General features: G+C 47.7%; 1 protein-coding gene across 2 annotated transcripts in view; it reads right to left on the bottom strand.

Moving 5' to 3' along the window:
* Positions 1-20,246, bottom strand: part of PRICKLE2 (prickle planar cell polarity protein 2) — a 103,001-nt gene extending 82,755 nt beyond the window's left edge. The window contains exons 1-2 of one of the 2 annotated variants that reach the window (XM_074550456.1): positions 20,228-20,246; positions 19,481-19,566 (exon numbers count right to left, since the gene is read on the bottom strand). Coding sequence is in view for 1 of the 2 variants with exons in the window: in XM_074550455.1 (XP_074406556.1) it covers positions 19,481-19,566; positions 19,853-19,894 (128 nt within the window). In the remaining variant the exon portion in view is untranslated. Of the gene's footprint in view, positions 1-19,480; positions 19,567-19,852; positions 20,013-20,227 lie in introns of those variants that run through there. The other variant, XM_074550455.1, reaches the window with a different exon arrangement.
* Between the last annotated feature and the right edge of the window lie 1,880 nt (positions 20,247-22,126).

The raw sequence follows: 22,126 nt of genomic DNA, 5'->3' as shown, positions 1-22,126 counted from the left end.
TATTTCAGGAATTTGATGTGGGTGTAAAAGAAAAGAGACACACCTATCATAGCTGGAAAAAAGCGCTGTGGGTATGATGTGACTCTGGCAAGCACAGAAGTGAATCACAGGAGGATCTGCACCGACTCTCTAAAGCAGTAATTTGCCTGGACCAGGCTTCCATAACAGATGTTGCTGTTTATATATGTAATTTAGTATTGCTTTTTCAAATATATAAGAGGAAAATGTGTGTGAGCATGTCTGTGTGTTAGTGTGTGTGTAACTCTGTGTGTGCGAGTGTATTTGAGCGTGGCACAGTCATTCCACAACGTCACCACTTTTGCACCAAGGCCTGGGCACCTGGAGAGCTCAGAGGTCCCAAAGCCCACCAGTCACTTGTATAAAATGGTTATTTTCTGGATGGCTTCTCCCTCTTCCCCTGCTTCCTGCAACCCAGAGACAGAGCCTGTACTGAGAGCAGCTGAAGGGACATGGCCAAAGGGACAGCCCCTCTCACAGACAGCTGGCATTTGTACATCCCATGTAAGGTGTAGGAAGTTCCTGGCCTCTCTCTGTCACCAAAGTCTGGGAGATCATTTTCAAACAAGCACCATGGACTTCTGCAGCCCTCAATACATTGTATTCCACTGCAGATGTCAGGTCAGAGCCATTCATGCAGTCAAAAAACCCGGTTACATTCACAAACCATCTAAGCATCTGAGCTACCAGCATGTCTTTTGAACAAAACAAACCCAATTATTTGCACAACACTGGACAGGGGGTTGTTCACTTCTGCAGAAGAATGCCTGTGATGTTTAAATGCTTTCCAAGAAAACCCGTTTCCTTTTTTTGCTTTACATCCAACCACAAAGCTTCTTCCTTATCTATTAGGAATCTTTATTATAGATGAGAGAATGAGACAAGCTGAGTAAATTTGCAACTGCTGCTATACTATGAGCCAATAGGGGAAAAGATATCATTTGCTTGAGTTTCCACTGCTTTGAGAAGAAACGTGGCCATTAGTGCAGCTCTGGTGCTGCAAGGACCTGTGGGCAGCCTGGGAAGGTTTTTCACTCACCTGGATGGTGTGACCTTGCTGAAGGAAGTCACCTGGGTTCAGAGCACCCTCAGCAAGGTGGTCCCCCCTGCAGGGGCACTGAATCATGGTGAGTGATGCTATGGATTCCACAAGTCCATGTGGGCTCAAAGGAAGAAGGGAACTTATGGGACAGAAAGGCACCCAGGGATACCCAACACCTGGAAATCACCAAGGCTTAGAAAATCCCTAAACTGCAAATACTTTGGGTGTGGGAACATGTGCAAGACACCGTCACCCTGCTTTCTCCCCTGCACTGTCCCAGACACTCCCAATTACCTGACTCACCCCCACTCTCAGGTTGTGCTCACCTCTGCATTCCAAAACCCAGAGCATCTTGTAAACCACCAAACTTATGTCTGCTTGTCTGGTTTTTTAGTTGAAAACACAGAAATGTTACATTTGACGAGTCACTCCTTTCGCTTCCAGACACTTTTCAGACCTGTTTCCCCACCTCTCCCCTACAGGCTTTGCCCAGTTATAAGCACCAAGGAAGTTTTACCAAGGAGCTTTTCAACCCAAGTCTAATGTTAAATAAAGCTCAGATTCATGGGACATTCTACATAAACCCAGCAGAGACATAATGTGGCATGAGACGTTCACAGAATTCACTCTGGAAATCCACAGAGGTGCTTAAAAAGACATCTACCCTGATCAAAGTGATTTATATTTTTCATGAGTGAGCAATTTGCTTACTAGGAAAAAGACAAATTTAATTTTTAATTTGATCCCCATCAAAACAATATTTTCTTGTTGCTATGACAGCTGAAAGGAAAACCTCTTCCCTTGGCAAGAGCCAGCTAACAGCAGTGCTGCACATCCCCCAGCAGCAGCTCAGGGAGGGAACACAGCCATGTGCATCATTTTTGGCTCTTGGTGGCTTTGATTTGATGAGATTTTTTAAAAGGACGTTCTGAAGCCAGGAAGTAGAAAGTGTCTTTGGAGAGACTGAGGGGAAAGAGCTACAAAACATGGGAGCCTTGTAATGCCTGTGGGACCATGGCTCTCCAAAGCCCTGCGGATCATCCCAGGGACCCTCTGGGTTTCACACCAGGCTCCTCAGATCAGCTGCCCTGCACCATAACCCAAACTGCACCTCTAATCCAAGATGCACAATGCTGGGAGGGGAGAAAAAAGACATCTGCTGACCATCAGCAGATATGGCAAGAGGCCAACAACAATAACAGAAAGGGCTTAAACACATAACCATTCCTTTCCTTCCACTCCTCCATGGCTACCATCCTTGCAGTACTGAAGAAGTGCCCTGATGAATAAATATCTTCTTTGCCTTAGCAACAGAGTCATGGTTTTTTTGCCTTGCTCAAAAGAAACACATCTCCAACTAACATAGATGATTTAAACGGCAATAAATATAGGACGTGGGTGTAATCAAAAATCGCTGAAATGCAGATCACACTTTTTAGCCTGGCTTATTTTAAAGCACGAGCAAAACTGCCAATGATCTGTAGAAAGAGCAAGGAGAGGGCTAAAGGGGAAAGGAAAATCACAGCAAGGTTTGAGGAGGACAGAGATACACTGTCCATTCCTCCTGAGCAAAGCCAGGAACAGTGATGAAACCTGAGGTTTGCCTTCAAATTTGAGTTTCTGCAGCAGATTCCACTTTTTACAAATTGCAAAGGTCGCATATAGTAAAAAATCTGTTAAATCCATAACCCCAGTGCACAGCAAACGTATTCTTTTCACAGCTCTATTCCTTTAACAGTTCATTTAAGATGTCTGCCTTGCATTTTTCCATTTGGTGTTGGGAAAATGTTTTCTTTCACCTGGCATAGAGCCCAATTCAACAGAAGAAGAAAGCCCTCCCCGTTTCCATGGGGCCCTGCAGTGTAAGGCATGGGACTGATTTTACCTTTAACCAGGCTACTTTCAGCTCTGCCACCAGTATTTTGGCCCCTTCCCTTTAGCCCAGGCTCTTTTCTTCCTGGTCATTTAGAGGATGAGTTAATCCTTTGCTGGCTCCTTGCTGCTACCCACCATCAAGGGCAATTCCTTAGCACCACCTCTGCTCCTCTAAGGGTTGTCATCACCACCTCCACCACAACCCATGAGAGCCAACTGCCCACAGCCCTTTCCATCCCACACCCTCTAGCCTCGGGCCCAAAGAATGCAAAGCTCTACTGCCACCAGCAAAGTGTCACAAGACATGGGTCTAGCTGGGGTTTTGGTGGCATCTCCGTGCTCTTTCTCCACCAAGAGAAATATTCCTGATTTCCACAGAAATCACAGCTGGACCACAGAACACTGCCTGGTTTCTACCCAAAACCAAACAATGCCAAATATCACTAACTGCAAACCAAAACCATGGCATGGTCCTGCTGATAGGGCACTGCTAAAGGATAGCCTCAGGGCCCACAGTTCCATGGGGAAGAAATCTTTGGGATGCCTGGCTCCCATGGATACGGGGGGAATGGCAATTGGAGCCAGACAGTTCCAACATGTCCTGATTTTATTTCTCTAGAGAGAAATAAAATATGTCACAGGTAAAAAAATATCTCAGAGAGATAACAGCCTTTGGTTCCTGCTGAGTTTTTCAGGATAAAAACTGGTTGAATTATTTTATTTTTTGGATTTCGGACTGAAGCTGGAGATGGCAGAAGGCGTCCCTGCAGCCAAGTAAGCCCAGCTCCCCAGCTGACACTGTGCAATGCCACATCCCCTTCTTCATCCTGTTCTATTCCAACAATGAAAACCTGTCTAATCCCCTATTGAGTTCAGAGAAGCAGCCCCCTACTCAGTGATGAACTGAGGGATGATTCCCATGCCACACTCCGTCAGGACACTGCGCTGTAAGCACGTCACAGGGCTGTGCCGTAAGGGTTTGTAGCTGAAATGACTCAGTAGAATGATGCCAGCTGTGCTGACTGAGAATTGGGCTGCTACGTGGCTTTCTATTGTACGTAGATGTCTAAATCCCTAAGCCTGAAGTAAAATAATTTATAAGCTTCAGGTAGAAAAGATCTACTCCCAAATCCTCATCGCTTTTCAATCCTGGTCTCTAACATATTATACTCTATCTGCATTTAATGTGCCCTTAAGGTGGGGATTAGGCAGACATTTGATTACATCCTTTATGTTTATGGCAATTCATTTCCAAACCTTTACAAACTTTAATTAAATGCTACATTTTTACCGCCTCATCCTGAATTGAGAGAGAACAGCAGAGAAAAATCTGTCCTCAAACAGAATTTACATTTCTAAAGCACCTTTTTCTGTGCAAGCACCTCAGGGCTACTGCATAAAACCATCCTGAGCTGCCTTAAGATGTATCAGTGCAGACATCAAAGCAGCTCTAATACCCAGCCTCACGCAGACCTGCACACAGCTGAGATCACTGTGTTCCCAAGCACGAAATAAAACAGTTCCTGCCAAAATCAACCATCGATCCCCTCAAGAGGTGGCTGTGGGGAAAGTGAGAGCAGTAGCCAAGCTTCAGCAGAAAAACCCAACCTTTGCCTTTGAGAAGGCTCACAGGAAAGGGCCTGGTAGCCAAAAGCATGGCAACTTCATTCAGTCCCACAGCCCCTTTTCTTGAGCATCTCTGTCCTCAAGAGGAGACGCTGTTGTGTCCCCATAAAGCTGAAGGGGAACTGAGCATTGCCAGTGAGGAGATCTCAGCAAAGCCAGTTCTCCAGAACTGGGAATGACCAAATCCTCTCCAAACGTAATCCTCCCTAGACTGTAAAGACTTCCAGTGACTGAGAAATGTAATGCCATTCCCTTAAAATTTGCACTCTTCTTTTAGGTTGCAGTTGGGGTCACCCCACCTTTGGCTCAGTGAAAGGCTACACACCTGCAGGCATCGTGTCTGTGGTCATTTTGCAGAGGGACACAACCCAAAATTTGTCTCTGCTCAGCATTCTGGACCAAAGGCATTGGTTTTGAAGCCAAATTTTAATTACAGGTTGGAAATAGGGAGTTTGCAGGTTGGATATTGGGAATTTGTCCTATTTTAAAGTCTGAGTGCAGCAGAAATCATTCTCAGAAGGTGTTGGATCAAAAGGACAGGAATCTTGTAAGACTGGTTGAGCTCTGAAGCTCTGCTCTTTGGGGTCAAGACAGAAGAAATGTTATCAAATTTTTATCAGTTAAGAAACTCAAGCCTGACTTGAACACCACCACATCACTGCAGTCCATTGGAATAAATTCAAGCTACATAAGGAGAATACTACAAAAGGTTTAGTTGAAAATCTCACAGGTTGGCTAGCATCAGGATGGAAGCTGCAGACACAGAAAAGAATGAATCAGCAGCAAGATCCTTGTTTTCTACTTTCCTGCAGCTCTCTGCCCATCCTTTCAATGCCACATCCAGTGATGCCATGCCTCACTTGCTGCCTCTCCCAATCCTACAGCATTCAGGGTGGCATGGTGAGATGAGATCTCTGCAGCTATGGATGGTGCCACCTGAGCTGGCAGGGCACCCCAGCTCCCCGTGCCACAGCCAGCATCAAACCCTTTAAACAGCCTGGGGGAGATGGGATTTAAATCACTGATCACCCTTGCATGTGCCCCTGTGCTGGGCTGAAATTTCACTCCTTGGGTTACCATCATTGGAAGCACCACGCGTGCACGGAGCGTCCCACTCTGCAAACTCACTCACTGCTCACTTCCAAACAGCTTCACTTTTCCTGGATCACACAAAGGCATTTCCCAGCAATAACCATGGTCAGGCCAAATTTTGGCCTTCCAGCTGCTGTCGTTGCCATCAAAGAGCATTAAGAAGATGTAAAGCTTTGTTCCTTTTTGCCTAAAAAAATCCCACAAATGCCAGACAAATTTTATTCAAGGACTGTTATCACAGGTCTTGCACTGATGACCACTTCCATGGTCCCTGGGAAATCCATGACATGACTTTCCCAAGGTCAGGATTTCACTCCAAACTTGGAAGAGTTCAGGTCAAAAGGAAAGTTTCAGCAGCTGCTGCGTGTGCTCCAAGGAGCGGCTGGAGCAGGGAGCCAGTGTTTAACAGCACTTGCAGCCCTGCAAAATTTTACAAGACACAACCCTCGCATTAGAGGATCCATTTCTTTCTTCATAAAATATATTGGGCCTTTCCACAAACTCCTTTTATTGGTCCATTTGGCTACTCACTCCTTTTATGAACTACTCAAGCTCCTGGATCATCTGGAAAAGCCGAGGGAGATGGTGGAGCTGAACCACAACAACGTGCTAGCCATGGCTAACAACCCTCTCTGCTACCAGGGCTTGGGCACTGTGTGCCAGCTGGATTTCATCCCATGAAGGGAACCATGGAACGCCTTTTTAACCCATTTCTTCTCACTGCCTACAAGATTTTGGAGTCCCAAAGTGGAGATAAATCCCCCAATCCCAGGTGCCTTTATGCCTTTCACTTCAGACCAAAATCTACTTGGCAGCAAACAAGCAGTTAAGACTGGGATTTTTTTTTTAAACCAGCCTCCTACATCTCTTCCATGGGGGTCCTTTAATTGATCTAGTTAGAGAGCAAGCTTGCATGGAGGTCCACATGCTAACATAACAACATATTTTAATTGTGTATTTAAATAGTTTCATTTCTATTGACTCTGGCTAAGGTGAGTCATAAGGCTTGCTGGTCTCCAGCACAAAGCTGGATAATTCACAAGTGCAGCTTTTCAAGCTCTGCATTGCCACATCTCTGTTAACAACAACAAAACATTTCACAATCACTGTTTCCCAAGGAGAGGAGCACCTGAGGCACTCTGTGTGCTAAGTCCAGTGCTTTGTGGCATGGTCAGCACTGAAAAAAGACCAGCAAATCCTTACAAGAAAGGAAAAGCCAAGCAGCATGAGCAGATACATGCCTGGCTCTACACGTGTGCTCCTGCCCAAAAACCTGTAGCCAGAACCAGGATCCTGTGCTCCAGGCTGTGGTGTTACAACTTGCTTTTGGTCCCAGTCCCAGAGCTGCAACAGTTCATTTCCAGCAGCATTCTCCCAGTACTTCCCAGCCCACCAGCACAGGCAGGAGCACCTAACTGGTGATGGCAGCACCATCCTGCTCTCACAGCCCCAAAACCACCAGGAACCACCATAATGGGACAAAACAGCCCATCCCAGAGCCCAGCTCCAGTGCCACCTCCAGGAAAGCAATTATCCAGGCACAATGATATAACAGCATCTTTTTCCTAGTGAGAAGGTGCTTTGCAGCACGTGGGCCAGCTTGTATCCTTGAAATTACTCACATATGTCATGTCTGAGCTGCACCAAGCCCTTGTGAAATAACCAGCCAAGGGCGAACGCTGCTTGTGACAATCCCATGGAGAGGTTGTTTTAAGCCATGTAACAAGGAGCTCTGCTGCCCTCCCAAATAGCAGGAGCTACTTAAAAAAACCCCTTACTATTGTAATCTTGGATTACTCCCTACCACCCAAATCCATTTCATCATAATTAGCACCCATTATTATAAAGCCCCTCCGGCATTTCCATATTTCTCTGATCATTATACGCCACAGATTCTCTATAGAAAAATCCACCCAGCTGTGTATTTAGCATAAACTGGTTATCTTGAACCACATGCCCCCTCATTCTTGTTACCAGGCCCATATTTTATACAACAGCGTTGACACTTCCAGACTCTTGCAGGAGCCCTGCTTTGAGAGATTTAGATTAAGCCCAATGCAAGCAGCTCCCTGGGGGAGACAGGAAGAAATCTGAATTCCTCTTGAATTAATTACTAAAATCTGAAAATTCAGCATGGCATCGCATGGTTTTACCAAGAAACTTGTCACCCAAAGCATGGCACAAAATCCAGCTGCCCAGAATACCTCAACAGCATGACAATGCAGCCAAAAGCTGATCAAGGACTTGGCTTTGGAGTTCTTTATTCCCTCTTAAAAGAAAAACACAAGGTGCGCTAAGAGTTAAACTAGAAACACACATTGGCAGTACCTTGGCAGTGTCTGAGTAATCAGCTAAAGGGAACAAAAATGAAAAAAGTCCATTTTTGTTGGAAAAATAAAATCTTATTAAAGAAGTGAGATGGCACCAATCTCTGTGATCATCTCTGGACCATGAAGGACACACCTCTGTACCTCAAGGATGGGGTCCCTCTCCAGCAAGCAGGTGCTTGCTTCTTCCAACTAACAACACCCCAGCCAGCATCCAGCCCTTCCACAGCATCCTTGGGGCTAGGGCTGCTTCCTGCTTAAGGCACAAACCTCAGTATTTTAAATTTCCTTACACAGACAACTCCTACAGTAAGGATAAAAACAATCTCAGGGATTTTCACAAGAGCCTCGCAACTCCACAAGCTTTGGTGCTGCTGGGAACGAGACCTCAGCACTAAAAACTCCAGCACAGAATCCCCAAGCCCCCAGATCTGCTGCTTTTATAGGCAGAAGGACTCTTAATTCCACACCCTCCAATATTATCCATCTTTCAAGATCTTTCCTTTGCTCAGGCAGTTTCCAGCATCCTAGGCTGTTGCCAGCCTCTGTGCCTTCAAGAAGATGAAGATTACAACCCTTCACTAGCCAGGGCCTCTTCATTTTCTCCTCTCAGCACACTTCAGTCCCCTCTGAAGCTCAGCATAACAGCAGGCAGAGCATTAATCAACACAACATGTGCTTCACCTAACTTCAGCAACCACTACGAATATTTAAGTTTTACATTATGTGCTGGGATTATTTTTATATATACGCCACCCTGTGTCTTTTTATATACACACTCACACCCCTGTATAAGCAAACACACACAGAGTATTTCATTTCTACAAACTATAATTTAAGCACAGGGATTTTTTTCCCCTTTGGGCAGCTGGAGCAGCAGCTGAGTAGCGCAGCAGCGATGCAGAGTGCCCTCTGCTGTTCATGAGACAAATGCTTCTTTGTTTAAAAATATTCTTTAAATACTTAAAACTTTTCTTAGGAAAATATTTATTAACATTGCGTTTGATCATTTTGAGCGCAACATGCAATAATGATGCCACCTGATTTCTCCTGTCACACTAAAAGATTCATGTCTCTTCCAAGTTACCTCAGCAGAAAGTAAATAAGTCTGGGCTGGAACTGCACAGGGTCCAATGTGAAAATGTTTTATTTATACACCTGAAAATGACAAAGGGAGATCAGAACAAACAATATAGCTTTATTATTCAGGCACTTATCAGATAGCCTTCACACTTCAGCAGATCACACATCTATTAGAGGTACAAGCTGAAACTGTCACGTGGCAATGTGAAATCATTTTTCTATTGTAAAGGAGCATTGTTCCTGCTACTGGAAGGAAAGATAATATTAAAACATATTCAAATATATGTATTTCAAACTGCTACACCTTGTAATAAATTATGCACTTGATATTAAAAATCCAAGCTACGCTGCACAAACCTGACTTTAGAATATTAACTTTTATTGTCTTGTCACGTCCCAGTTCTTCTCATATCTGACATTTAAAGGGGCTGCACTTTAGACACGTGGCCTTTATGGCACCAAATGCAGGGCCCACAGCAAAATTATGAGCGTTCCCACTGTTTGACAGGTGAGAAGAGAAAGGCAATCAGCCCTGTCCCCATCCTGCTGCTACTTCTTCAAATGTGTAATTTCAAGCAAAAGTCTGACTTTGATAGAGTTGGGATTTTGCAAAAATAGGGATTAAATCATCTGCTAAGAGTCAGGGGAAGACAGGGGACACCAAGCCCAGCAGCACCTCTGCACAGGGCTCCATCTCCACCCCAAAGGGCAGCCAGGTCCTTCTCCACAGAGCAAACCCTGCCATGACAAGCACCCGACAGCCTGGAGAGGTCAGAGCAGCACTGTCTGCTACAGGAGCACCAAAACACCCCAGTTACTGGCACCACGAGGTATTTTCTCCCTCTCTGTGTCACGCTCCCACAGAAGGAGACATCTTTTTTTAACCTGTCTCTGCAATACCTTGGCACTGCAAGCAGGGCCCATCTGCTCTGCAGAGCTCCGTGAGGACACCTCCACACTGCCCTTGGAGGGTGGGAGGAGGACAGGGGGGGTCCAAGCACCCTTGGGTGCTGGCTTGAGATGCCCAAGCCCCCGGGTGCTTTCACACAGCCACTCTGTCCCTGGCAGGTCAAAGAGCTGGTTGTCATCAGCACAATCACACCAGAACAACTGGTTCCTCATCCCTTCCAGTGACTCACTGCAAAACCTCTCAATTTCCTGCATTTGTATTCACTTCACAGCTTGGATTTCCTAGAGGAGGCACTACCCAGGAAAACAAGCCTCCTCTTACGCCCTCCTGTAAATGTGTCCACATGAAGCTGATCAAAAATATTCCAGATTATTTTTTTAAACAAAATCTTTTACCAGCTTTTTTTTTCCGCCAACAAAATGCTGTGGTTTTTTATAACTTCTCATCTTGCTCTTCTAAGAGCATTCAGGGATTCTTGTCCTAGATTCCCTGTCTTGGTTGAAGGCCAAGCATCACTAGCTGAGCCAGAGGGAATATAAAAGTATCTTTCTAAGACGCTATAGAAAAGAAGAAGAATTGGACCCTGGGAGACAATTCGCCTTTATGCCTTGGGTATTTAAGGATCAAATGCACATTTGTGAGCTGACACCAGGTAAAGAGGTGGCTTTGAGACTTGATGGCATCTAAAGAAGCCTCTCAAAGCATCTTTTTACCAACTAGAGCAAAAGAGAAATCGAGGAGCAGTGACACAAGCCCTGGTGTGGCTGCCAAGCCCCTGGGGACAGCAGGGCTCATGGGCCACTCCTGGTGACTCCAGGGGCACCTGCAACCACTGCTCCGCTTGCAAAGCAAACAGATGAAGGCAGGGAAACAGGAACCACCCAAGACATGCTGAGGAGGTTTCCTATGGTTACTGCTGCCATGGAAATATGTTTTTTTGTTGGTTTGATCTAAATAATCCCTGGTTCCTTGGCTGCAGTATGCTTCCTGCAAGGTTGGGTTGGATCCCTAGACCTTCACCTTGCTGCTGGAATGCCAATGCACTGAGCAGTGGCCACCTTCATGCTGGTCCAGGAGCACCTCAAACCTGAACAGCTTGAGCTCTCCTCTGGACTCCCTGAAGCCTGTGACTTGGTTTCAAAGAGAAGAGGAGGAAAGAAAGTGGAGGGAGGGGAAAAGACATCCTTTACTAATTGCTCACAGCTGTGTCCGAGCAGCTCCCATTTCATCTGCCAGGAGCTGCAGGCTCGTGCTCTCCCCAACAGGCTCCAGAGCAACAGAAACCCCTCAGAGGGAGAGGGACTCTCCATCCATCCTCAGAGCTCTGCATAGGGATTTCAATAATTACACTTACACACTCCCCTTATCAGCAAGAGCAGCCATTATGTTTTTTATCACCGCAGCGGCAGCATCCACACAAGGGCAATGGATAGGGGATGAAATGTTTGCTGCAATGGCTGAGTACAAAGTGTCTCTCTCTGCAGTGAGAATAATAATTGTCACACTGAGCTCTCCAAGTGATAAGCCCTGGTATCAGGGTCCTGTGAAGAGCAGAGCCACACGTGGGAAGACACAGCCTCTCCAGCAGCAGAGAGGAGCACCCTGAGTTTTCTGTACCCCTCTTGACCCAAGCACCGGGGAACTGAAAGAGGTTCTGGCCATTGGGACTGCACTGATGCACGGCTGGGGTCTGCAAGCATGAGAAAAATGTTCTTTACAGCCATGCTCATGAGGTTTACCCTGAAATTAGTTTTCCTCACATCAGACAATTCTGCTAATGTTACAAATTCCTTCAACATTAGATAGTGACCGCAGAGATGCTACAAGCACAGGAAGGGTCCGGCTTTCCACCACCACGGCTGGGAGATTATTCATTGGAGAAAAAAAGCAAATAGCCAAATGAGCACCACAAATTGCAAAGCCAGCTGCCAAAGGTCTCAGCTGATATTATCGTCCATCCTTAAACTCGGTGATAGACTTACGAGCCAGACAATGAAAACGCAATTCATTATTTGAAGAGTGACTCACTGGTGTAATAAGGATGGATTACTGGGCGGGTGGGGGGGGGGGAATAAGGGGGGGAGAATGTCTTTGAAAAACTCTAAAAGACTGAAGATTGACTTCTTAAAGGCAAACAGAAAAAGAACAAAACCAAAGAAAAACTCTTGAAAACACTGAACAGACTCTCAACAGCCGAGAGCAACAAAGAGGAGGGCAGCGCTCCGTGGGCGTCAGCCAAACGCTGCGCCCGGCCCCTCCAGCGGGGATCCCGCTTCCAGCCTTTATCCCACCAAAGCGCTGCCTGCCAGCTTTTGCTTTCAGGTCACACCACGCTGGTGACAAAGGCCTGCTGCAAACCCTCGAACAGAGCAGTAGGAGTTTTCCTGCCGGCCCGACACAGGCCACACGCAGCACGGCCCGGCCGGGCTCCAGCGGGCCGCAGCCCAGGGGCACCGGCGGGACAGACAGCTCGGGAAGGGGATCAGGGGGCGACAGCGGGGGTGACAGCTCAGCTTTGCTGTCACAGCACCAGTGCAACTCTTCACCTCCCACCTCCTCCCTCTCATCACCCCAGCAGAGGCTTCAACAAGCGATTTAACCCGTTTCCCTGGGCTTGGGTGGATGCACAGGGAGCTCAGGACCTTACACATCCAGCAGCACTAGGCTGTTAAATCATTCACCATGTCCCACTAATTCACAGCTTCCAAATCCATGGCCACAGCCTCCAGCACCAACAGCTGTCTGCTTCTAGGAGATCCCAGTGCAAGCCAACCCATCCTGCTTCCAGGTTTTATGGGTCTCTCCTGGGCAAATCCACCTAGAAAGGCTCCATGAAGGAAATGTGCTTTGCCAGCATCCAGCAGCACAGCCCCGTGGCTGAGGCACCACCACAGTACTGACCAGCCAAATTCTGCTTTGGGATGGCAAACCCCACTGGCTCACACCAGGCAGGTAAACTACTCTTTGCATACCAAGAAGCACTTACAGTCATTTAAAAAAAAAATAGTGCAAAGAAAACCCAACCGAATTTTAAAATTATTTGTTTAGAAGTAAAATATCACACAAACTCAGAATTCAGTGTGTCTGCTCTACAGACAGCTATCCATCACCAGTGTAATTCACAATCACACCAGATAGAGAATAAACCCCACAAAATCAGCCCAAATCCCGCAACAGCTTATAAGTGTTTTTTCACACCATTCATAAAAATAGACTTGCACATGGCCACTTCAAAACAGACAGAAAATCTACCCACACTGCCCGTTCCCTAGGAGAAATTCTGCTTTTCTGGCTTTTGCCAGCAGCTCAGTGGCAATGGAGCCAGGCAGAGCAGCTCCAGTTAGAGCAGCTGCAGAGCAGGGCTCTGTGCTCAGCTGAAATTCAATCAACAAGTGTCCAAACTGCTTTTGAGTTCTTGCAATACAATCCTGAGTGGCTTGTAAAGGACTTCAAACAGGCTCCCTGGGCTTGCCCGGAAACAAATACATACCTCACCTACTCTTTTGTACATCGCATACAAAAAAATTAAAGAATTTATTTTGGGCTTTTTGCCAGGGACAACACTGCCTCTGACACTGTAATGCTCTGGTAATGTGGATACTGTGTCTCCCAGCCAACACAAACAGGATACCTTATCAGTCTTGGCTGTCTTAAGTGCTGTTTCAAGTGCTGTTTCAGCAGCAGGGCACAAAGAAATGGAACCTACAAGTCAGAAAAAATCGTTGGGAGTTCCTTAAATGTAACTGTGCACTCAACATTTAGGAAAAGAATTGTCCCAGGGCAGGGCAAAGCCGATACCTACCCCACAATCCACCCAAACCCCCATCCCAATGGCCCGGCTGCCCCCTGGTAGAGCTGCTGCTGGAAAGGTGGGAGCAGCACGAGCCATCACTCATCATCCCTGTTCTCCCTACTACCATGGGGGTGAAAAGCCCCCCCAAAAAAGTAGACCTGATTTCCCAAACACTTACACAAGTGTTTAACCTTGCAGGTGTAAGAAAATAGGACAGCTGAAGTCACTGATGCCAAGCCAAGTGCACAGGGCAGCATCCCCTGAGCTGAGCTCCAGTGCACACAGGCACCCACACCAAACCAGCGTGGGCACAGGGGCTGAAGGGCACTGACTGCCACTGAAGGAAGTGGCCAGGGAGTGGCTTCTCCTTTCTGAACCTGAGGCCAAATAAGCACACAAAAAATAAATTAAAAACAAGCTAATGACACCAACCACTTTGTGAAAGGCTTTAAAATCAGCAAACAAAACCAGCCTTTGAATTTTTCTGCATCTCCTCTGCCAGGGTGACAGTATCTTTGGGAAGCAGGTGAGTCCTGCCCACCCCTAGGGACAGCAGCAGTCCTTAGCCCTCTGCAGTCCCAGGGGTGTTTGATGGATCTGCACTGGCTGAATTTGGCCCATTTCAGCAGGCTCCCAATTGCAAAATGATGAATCTTCTAAAACCTTCCAGGCTAGCACAATTCACCATGGCAGTGATAGGAACATCAGACAATTCAAGATAAGGCACTGCTATTCTCACATCTCCAAATCCTTTCCAATAAACATGCAAGGAAGTGCGGAATATCTGAATCCTAAAGAAGAGAGGCACAAAGCCTGTTATTCATGCCAGGGAAAAGCTGGGAGTGTGTGTGTGCAAGAGACATAACCTATGAGAAATGCTGAAAACATATGGAAGCAATAATCTGTACTTTTTTTTTTTTTTTTTGGAAGTAGAAACAAATGCTTCAGAATTCGGTGTTGTTCGCTCATGTGCTGTGTTACAAATATTATTGTTTCTGCTCTCTGGATGAGGAACTAGGCAGCAAACTGGAGACCCAAAGGCACCCAGGGATGAGCCTGCTGGGGCAGGCTCCCCCTGTACCTGTACCTCCCAGGGGCAGGATCAGAGCCCTAGGAATGCAGACAAAGGCTGCAAACACACAGAATTTCTCGCTCATTTCAAACACACAGATTGCTGTGCACAAGAGCAGCAATCTCCAGAGCACTGGGCACTAAACAAACAAACCTACAAAACAAAACAAACATCCACTGCCACAAGCAACTCCCTGCCTACAGTCAACAAGGCAGAGAAGGGAGTTGCAAAGCAACTTGTGCATCATCACCCAACATCATCAAACATCACAGGGCTTCTGGTCCACCACCCCATTTTGGATCACTATCTCATGACATGCATCTCTTTTCCTTGTCCATAGGTTTCTGTGACCCAGTGGTCAATCACAACCCTTTGGGCTGATCACCTGGGATCTCCAGGCAGCTCTCTCCTCAGAAGATGAGAAGTTTGTCTTTGCAGACACTCCCTGATCCAAAAAGGCCAGATGAGATCAGGCTTCAGCAGGACTGACTGCAGTAGATTACAGCAAGATGCTGATTTGTGGAAATAAATAAACAAATCCTCGAAACAACTGTATGCAGCAAAATTTGTTAATATGGAATATTACTGAATACTACATCAGGTCACATAAATTTACCCTGAAAGGCAAGGGCCAGGCACTGTGTGCTGTACAAACACACAGCACTGATATTAAGAGCACAATGTGTGACAGCAAGGCATGAAGAGAAGCAGATCTCTTCCTCAGCAAAATGTGATTCCAAGGGACAAAGATTGTGTGACGTATGCATGGAAAAAGATGCTCCAAGAAAAGATGTAAGACATAATCTCACACTGAAGCTAAAACCCTGGCAAACCAGTCTTTGTCTTCATGTCATGTTTATTACTGCTTTTCAAATTCTTCTGCAAACCAGAAGAATAACTATGGCAACAAAGACTTCTCCAAAGGTTTTCAGACTCTATTTTTAAAATTGTCTTCTCTGAGACAGCATCCAAATTCCTTCCCTCAGAAACCAGCCGTATGCCACTGCCTCTGCAGGCTTTGCAAGCCAGGTGGCACATCCCCCCTTCCTCACAGCAAAGCTCAAACACCATCCTGAGACCTGCGTGTCCTGCTTCTATCTTTTTAGTTGGTGGGCTTGGAGAAGGCAGGGAGCAGGGAACAGCAAGGTCTGCTGATCTGCAGGAGTATTTTGGCTTTCTCCAGGAGCAAACAAACCATGGCTCCGTGTGCTAAACACATGCCAATCTTCCAACACGAAGGATCAGCTATTTTAACGGAGGTACTAAGGCTGTAATTTTACTTCACCCAGAGTAAATCTGAAATTAGTTCTTCACAGTAAGCTTAACAGCAGCAAAAGCGAACCATTTGTCACCTTTAAGGTTTGCATATTCACACTAATTGCACCGGCACTAGGTTATAAATTCCCTTCCTTGCTCCTGGACCACCTCCCTCGAAGGCTTTTCTCTGCAGGACATTATGCAAAAGACACTGCTAATGGCTATTCATTCACCAAACTCCAGTGACAGCTTTATTTAATGCCAAAGCTTGTTAACAAGCTGAATGGCACACAGTTTAATGTAATGCAGATCTGATTAGAAAACAGCAACCGGGCTCCTAAGGAGTTCAATTTTTATTGAATTTGATTTCCCTTTTTCCACACAAAGCCACCTTTATTAATGAGGATTTGGTTACCTACACGCCATTTCCATTTTCTAGACTGGAGCCCACACAAATGAACTCAGTCCTTTGGCACTTTGATGACAACCCACCACAGCAGAAAGTGATGAGACGAGAGGAAGGAGTCATTTTTCTGCTCAGCCCATGAGAAATTCAGGGTTTTACTGGTTATAGTTTGATAGCTGTGTCTTCATGGACTTTGCCCCCAAACCTTCTCAGAAAAACCACTTACATTTTCCTCTTTGGGGCTAAATGATTTAAAGCTATAAATTGAATTTCTGCCTCACAACGAGAGGCAGAGATCTGTGGCGTGCAGAAGAGAGCTCTTTGATGGAGTAAGATGTAGGCTCTAGCTGGACTGAGGTGTTTTCAATTCCTTGCTTCCACCACATTAGCATTAAATAAACTGACACTGCTACAGGATAATTCACCTACTACCTTGAATGTGGGATTATAATTTCAGAGCAAAATTACGAAGATTCTAAACCAAACTTCAAAAACCAGGGACGTTATTTAATTCTTTAACAATCTCCTTTCATCTTCTTTTTGCACATCACCTGCAGTAGAGAGACCAGGCTTATTCTGAAAACAGTTCTGCAGAATATAATTTATTTTCAAGAGGTTTCCCTGTCTCAAGAAGCATGCCTGTGCTTCCAGGAATGATAAATTCAGCAAATGCTCAGAGCCATCTCTGAGAAAAGTGGCTGTTAAGGCAACATAGGAACACAGGAATCTTCATCCTCTGACAAAGCAAGCTGCTTGCTTGAGGGAGTGCCTGCACAGATCACACCTAAAATCACAGGTAAATTGAAAATACATAGTCCAGCATAATTGGGATATTGGCATAGACAATGCCTGCCTCAGCAATGGCTTCAGTGTCTGCAAGTTAATAATTCTGTCTCCCTAAAGCGCTATCACCACTCTGCATCTTTGATGCAAAACCACCCCATTTACATTTATCAGCAAAACTCTGCTGTCAAAGGATTATAAAAAGCCTTATAAATCTTTACAGGTCAATTGATCTGGATTTATACCTCTAATGTGAGGATCTCCTTGCAAACCCTTGTTTTCTTGTTTTCTTTCAGTCTCATTCTGCACGTTCAGGTGAGCAGCCCCACCAGTCAGTGACTGCAACATCTCCTGCACAGAGGGCACAGGCTCCTCAGCATGTTATCAACCTACAAACTATTGGGAATAATTTGTCTGCTCACCTATTCCTGGCATTAATAGACCACTGGCTAGTGAAAAATGAACGAATTTCCTCTCTATTGTGTTCTGGCAAATAGACTGCTTTATTTGGTTTAATTGTGTAATTACTCTTACATCAAGGCAATTAAATGGGAATGTCTGCAGGAGGGCTCTCAGCTAATCGAGTCCTGGTGTAAGGAAACTTGGAGTAAGGTCTAACCTGCTCAGTGGGATGCAAACCCCGGAGCACAAAGGCTGCAATGCCTCTGGGGGCTGACCCCACCCATACCCAAAGGGTCCCCATCCTTCTCCTGCCCCGGGGGACATAAGCACATCTCTCCTGAGAGAAAGCTGCTGGAAAAATCCACATTGTATTTGCAAAAATCCCCTCCCATGCCTGAAGGTTGTCAGCGAAGGAGATGGTTATGGGTAGCCCTGGCAGGGTGGAGGCTCCTGCACATGGGGTTTGTCAAGATCTGCGTGCCAATGCAGAGGGCACAGTCTGGAAAGAGCTGCAACATCCCTCTCATCTGAACTCCCCAGGCAGCTGTGTGCCCCTTCTGCTGGGCCATTTGGCCTCTGGTGGGATCCTATCAGAACTCACTTAATCCTTCAAAAGCCACTGTACAGTTGTACTCTCTGACATAACGAAACATAAGCACAGCACCTCACAAGTCCTTGGAGCAGGGGACTGTTGGTGACCATGGCTTTTCTTCTTATCCTGCATTTGAAAGTTCTCCTTGGCACTTTTAAGTATTACAAAGCGGCTCTGCAGGGACACGAGGAAATCCGGGACAGCCCGAGGACCAGGGCGAGCCCCACCTGCTGCTGTGCATCCCTCAGGGCAGACCTCAGCCTATGGAACCCGTCCCACCACACCCTGGGGCAAATGCCAAATCGAACGATGATTTGCAAGGCTAAACGTTAAGATACAACTCAACAGGAACATATCAATCCCCATCCTTGCTCTGAATCCAAGCTTTAATCTGGTGAGACACAGCTCTGAGAAGTAGGGCAGAGGCTGGGAGGAACGCCAAGCACAGCAGATGCTGGAGAAAAGGGTATACCCTGAAAAATAAGGTTAAAAGGTCGCCAAGGGCTCCCTGGCCTACTAAGACTATGTAGAGCTCCCAGGGCCCGCAGCCCAGATTTAATATCAGCAAGTCCCAGATCGCACATCAGCAGGAACTCATTTTGAGACAGCAGAACGTGGGGAGGGAAGAAGGGGCTGACCCAGGAGAAGGCCAGGGCTTGCTGTGCTTATCAGGCACCGGCACTGTCAGGTTTGTGAAGAGACAGAAATACCATCTTTGTAAAGACAACAGAAATAACCAAAACCACTATTTTTGCCGGAGTATCACGCAGCGGTTTGATGCAGACCGCAAGAACCCCTTCAGCCCCATTTTCCCTTCCCACCCCATCCCGGTTGTCCCTGACAGGTGAGGGCGGCTCCAGCCCCCGGCACGACCCGGAGCAGCAGGACGAGCTCCTGACCGCACCGGGGAAGCTGCGAGTGGGTAATCGCCAAACCAGTTACCCCAGTCCCGCATCTGGGTCCTGCTGCGCCCCGCACCGGGCATACCTGTGTGGGGGCGGCCCACCCGTGTCCCCAAAACCCCCACCATGGGTGGGCAACGCGCTTGGGACCAACACAAACCCTCCCTAAAGAACCACACCTGCACCCCGGATGCGCTCGGAACTCGGAGGGCACCGCAAAGCCCCGGGAAGGGAGAGCCGCGATGGGACCGGGCGTGGGAGGACGGGGGTGATGAGCCAGGGGGTTTGGCCAGGCCTTACCTCCACTTGTGCAGGGCGAAGCCCGGGCACTGGTCCCCGCAAGTGTTGCAGGGCTGGCCCCGCTCCGGCTCCCCCGACGCCGTCAGCTGCAAGGAACAGCAGAGTCAGCGGCGGCAGCGGGACGAGGGCGACGGGAACGGGCACCCGGGGGATAGGGAAGGGGCACGCCCGGGGGAAAGGCACCGGCACGGCTGGGAGAGCGCAGGAAAAGGGCTGGAACCGGGACGCACCCCAAGCAAGCGGCACATGGGGGCGGCGGGGACCCGCCAGGCGCCGGAGCGCAGCCGGAGCGGGCGGCGGGACAGAGCCACAGGTGGGAGCGGAACGGAGCGGGGGACGGGGAACGAGGGGCGAGGGACCCCCGGCACTCACCGAGCGGCTGGAGAGCCGCTTGCGGGAGCCGCGGCCGAACATGGCAGCGCTCCCGGCGCGGAGCCCGGCGCAGCCCTGCCCGAGTGCGCGGCAGCAGCGGCCGCCCCGTCCGGGCCCGTCCCGCCCCCCCGGCGGCCGCCCCTCGGCCGCGCTCCCGCCCCTCACCCGCCCCCCAGCCCGGCAGGCACCGCCCCGGCACGGACCGGCTCCCCCGCCCCGCTCCCCGGGCCCTGCCCGCCCTCGGAGCACGGCGCTCGGCCGGGTGTGCAGCGGGGAGCGCGATGTCCTCGTTGGGCTCCAGAGCTGGGTGGCGATAAAACAGCTGAGCTCCCCAAGAGCAGAGCTGCGGCTCGGCAGGGCGCACGCTGAGCTTACCTGCGCTCTGCAGGGGATTTAACTGGCCCAGGCACGGAGCGATCATGCCGGGTTCCTGCTGGGCGTCTGATCAGGAAAGGTTTAGCCCACAAACACGAGCAGGGTGCAGGAAAAACACTGTCACAGGAAATATGTTTGCGGCCTGAGATGCTGGAGTGGGACGCAAAGCACCACCTGTTACAGCCCCGGAGCTCACGGTGCTCCCGGAGCTGCTTGTGGGACAGCAGGGCTGTGATCCTGGGATCCATGGGATCTGTGGGGCTGGGAGCTGTGGTCCTGGGATCCATGGGGCTGGGAGCCTGAGATCCTGGGATTCATGGGGCTGGGAGCCATGGGGTTGCTCATGCATCAGCCCACTCTTGTCATACATACAGCGCACTAAAAGCAATGCCCACCCGGTGCCCCTGGGGTTTGCAATCAAACAGCACATCTGGCACAAGGCAGAGCAAAATGAACCGTGGGGATAGGAGGAGCAGCAAACGCTTCACAGAGCACAGGGCTCCTCGGAAAATCTTCCCCAGTGGGGCTGGAGCGGCTTCGCCATTAGCATTTCACAGCTTCACCCAGGGTTGTGGTTGTTTGCAGATGCTGTCAGCTCCTTCCCCTCCTTCCCTGCCTCTTTGTTCCCTTGCCTTGCTGCCTCACAGCTGGTTAAAATGGTAACCCTTTGATAATTTCTTTTTTCCATTTAATCAGTTCTCATTTTTGTCAATTCTTCTCTTGTATCTTCTTCCTGGGAGGCTGAAACGAGGTTGGGAGTGTGGAGCTGAGGTGGCCTTTTGAAGAGTCTCAGACAAAAAGTTTCGGGGAGATTTTCACTCTTTCATGCCATAAATACTGTGCTTCCTTAAAAAAACAAACAAAAAAAAAAAAAAAAAAAAAAAACCCCAAAACCCAAAAAAACCCCAAAAAACAAACAAACAAAAACCCAAATAAAACAAACAAACCCAACCTAAGAAAAATAAAAACCCTCCACTTACAGAATTTTATAATGGAGAAAATTTCCTTTTCCATAGGCTTTCTTCATGGCCCTGCAAAAATATTGAATGCTCCCTGCTCTGTTTTTCTGTGGTTGCTATTTTTACCTTTCCAAAACCCTCCAAGCTTCCCTCTATTGCTCCCTTCTGCTAAATTTCCTCATCATTTTCCTTCTTGGTTTCTCTCCCAGTTTCCAACTCATACAGTGGTGCATGAATATATTATAAGCTCTCAAGGGAAGAGGCGATCTCTCCAAGTATACATTTCATCACACAGTGGGCAACTGGTTGCAGGCTGGGGTTTGACCTCATATTGAAACATCTCAGCCTGTATCCAGGATCTAATACATTATCAGGGTGCTGAGTTACTGTTAGCTCTACAGAAGGACAATGGGATTTCAGGGAGTGGGTGTCATGCAAAAGAGGGCCTGAAAATCTCCAGCACTTTGGGTGTCTTGCATAAGGTTCAGAATATTTAAAACTCCAATTAAAACTGCTGAAATAAAAGCAGTATTGGATACAGGACTTATAACAAGATTCAATGTGCTGTGGGAAATGCTTTAAAGGTGACCTGCAAATCCTCTTTAATTGCTCTGCTGTTGCAAGAGATGCTGTGCGCCCTCAATAACAGGGCTGGCGAGGACATCTGCTAGGAGTTTAAAACAGCAAATGTAAGTCAAAGTTGGAGGATAAATTCCTTGGAGGTGTGGCTGTACTGAATCACAGCTCCAGTCTTCTGATGAAGATGCAAGTCCTAAATTGCTGCTTAAAACAAGGCTGGCTACTTAAAACTTAAAACAAGGCTGGCTGGTCCCCTCCCAAGCTGTCCACGAAGCTACCAAACTTCCCTGTCACCCTGCATGCTTGTGTCCTGCAGGCACAGGGGGTGACACAAGGAAAAGGCAGGGGAGGCTCTGAGCAT

This window comes from Zonotrichia albicollis, chromosome 12 (assembly GCF_047830755.1).
Source record: "Zonotrichia albicollis isolate bZonAlb1 chromosome 12, bZonAlb1.hap1, whole genome shotgun sequence".
NCBI classification, from domain to species: Eukaryota; Metazoa; Chordata; class Aves; order Passeriformes; family Passerellidae; genus Zonotrichia; species Zonotrichia albicollis.
This window is presented reverse-complemented; position numbering and strand designations above follow the sequence as displayed.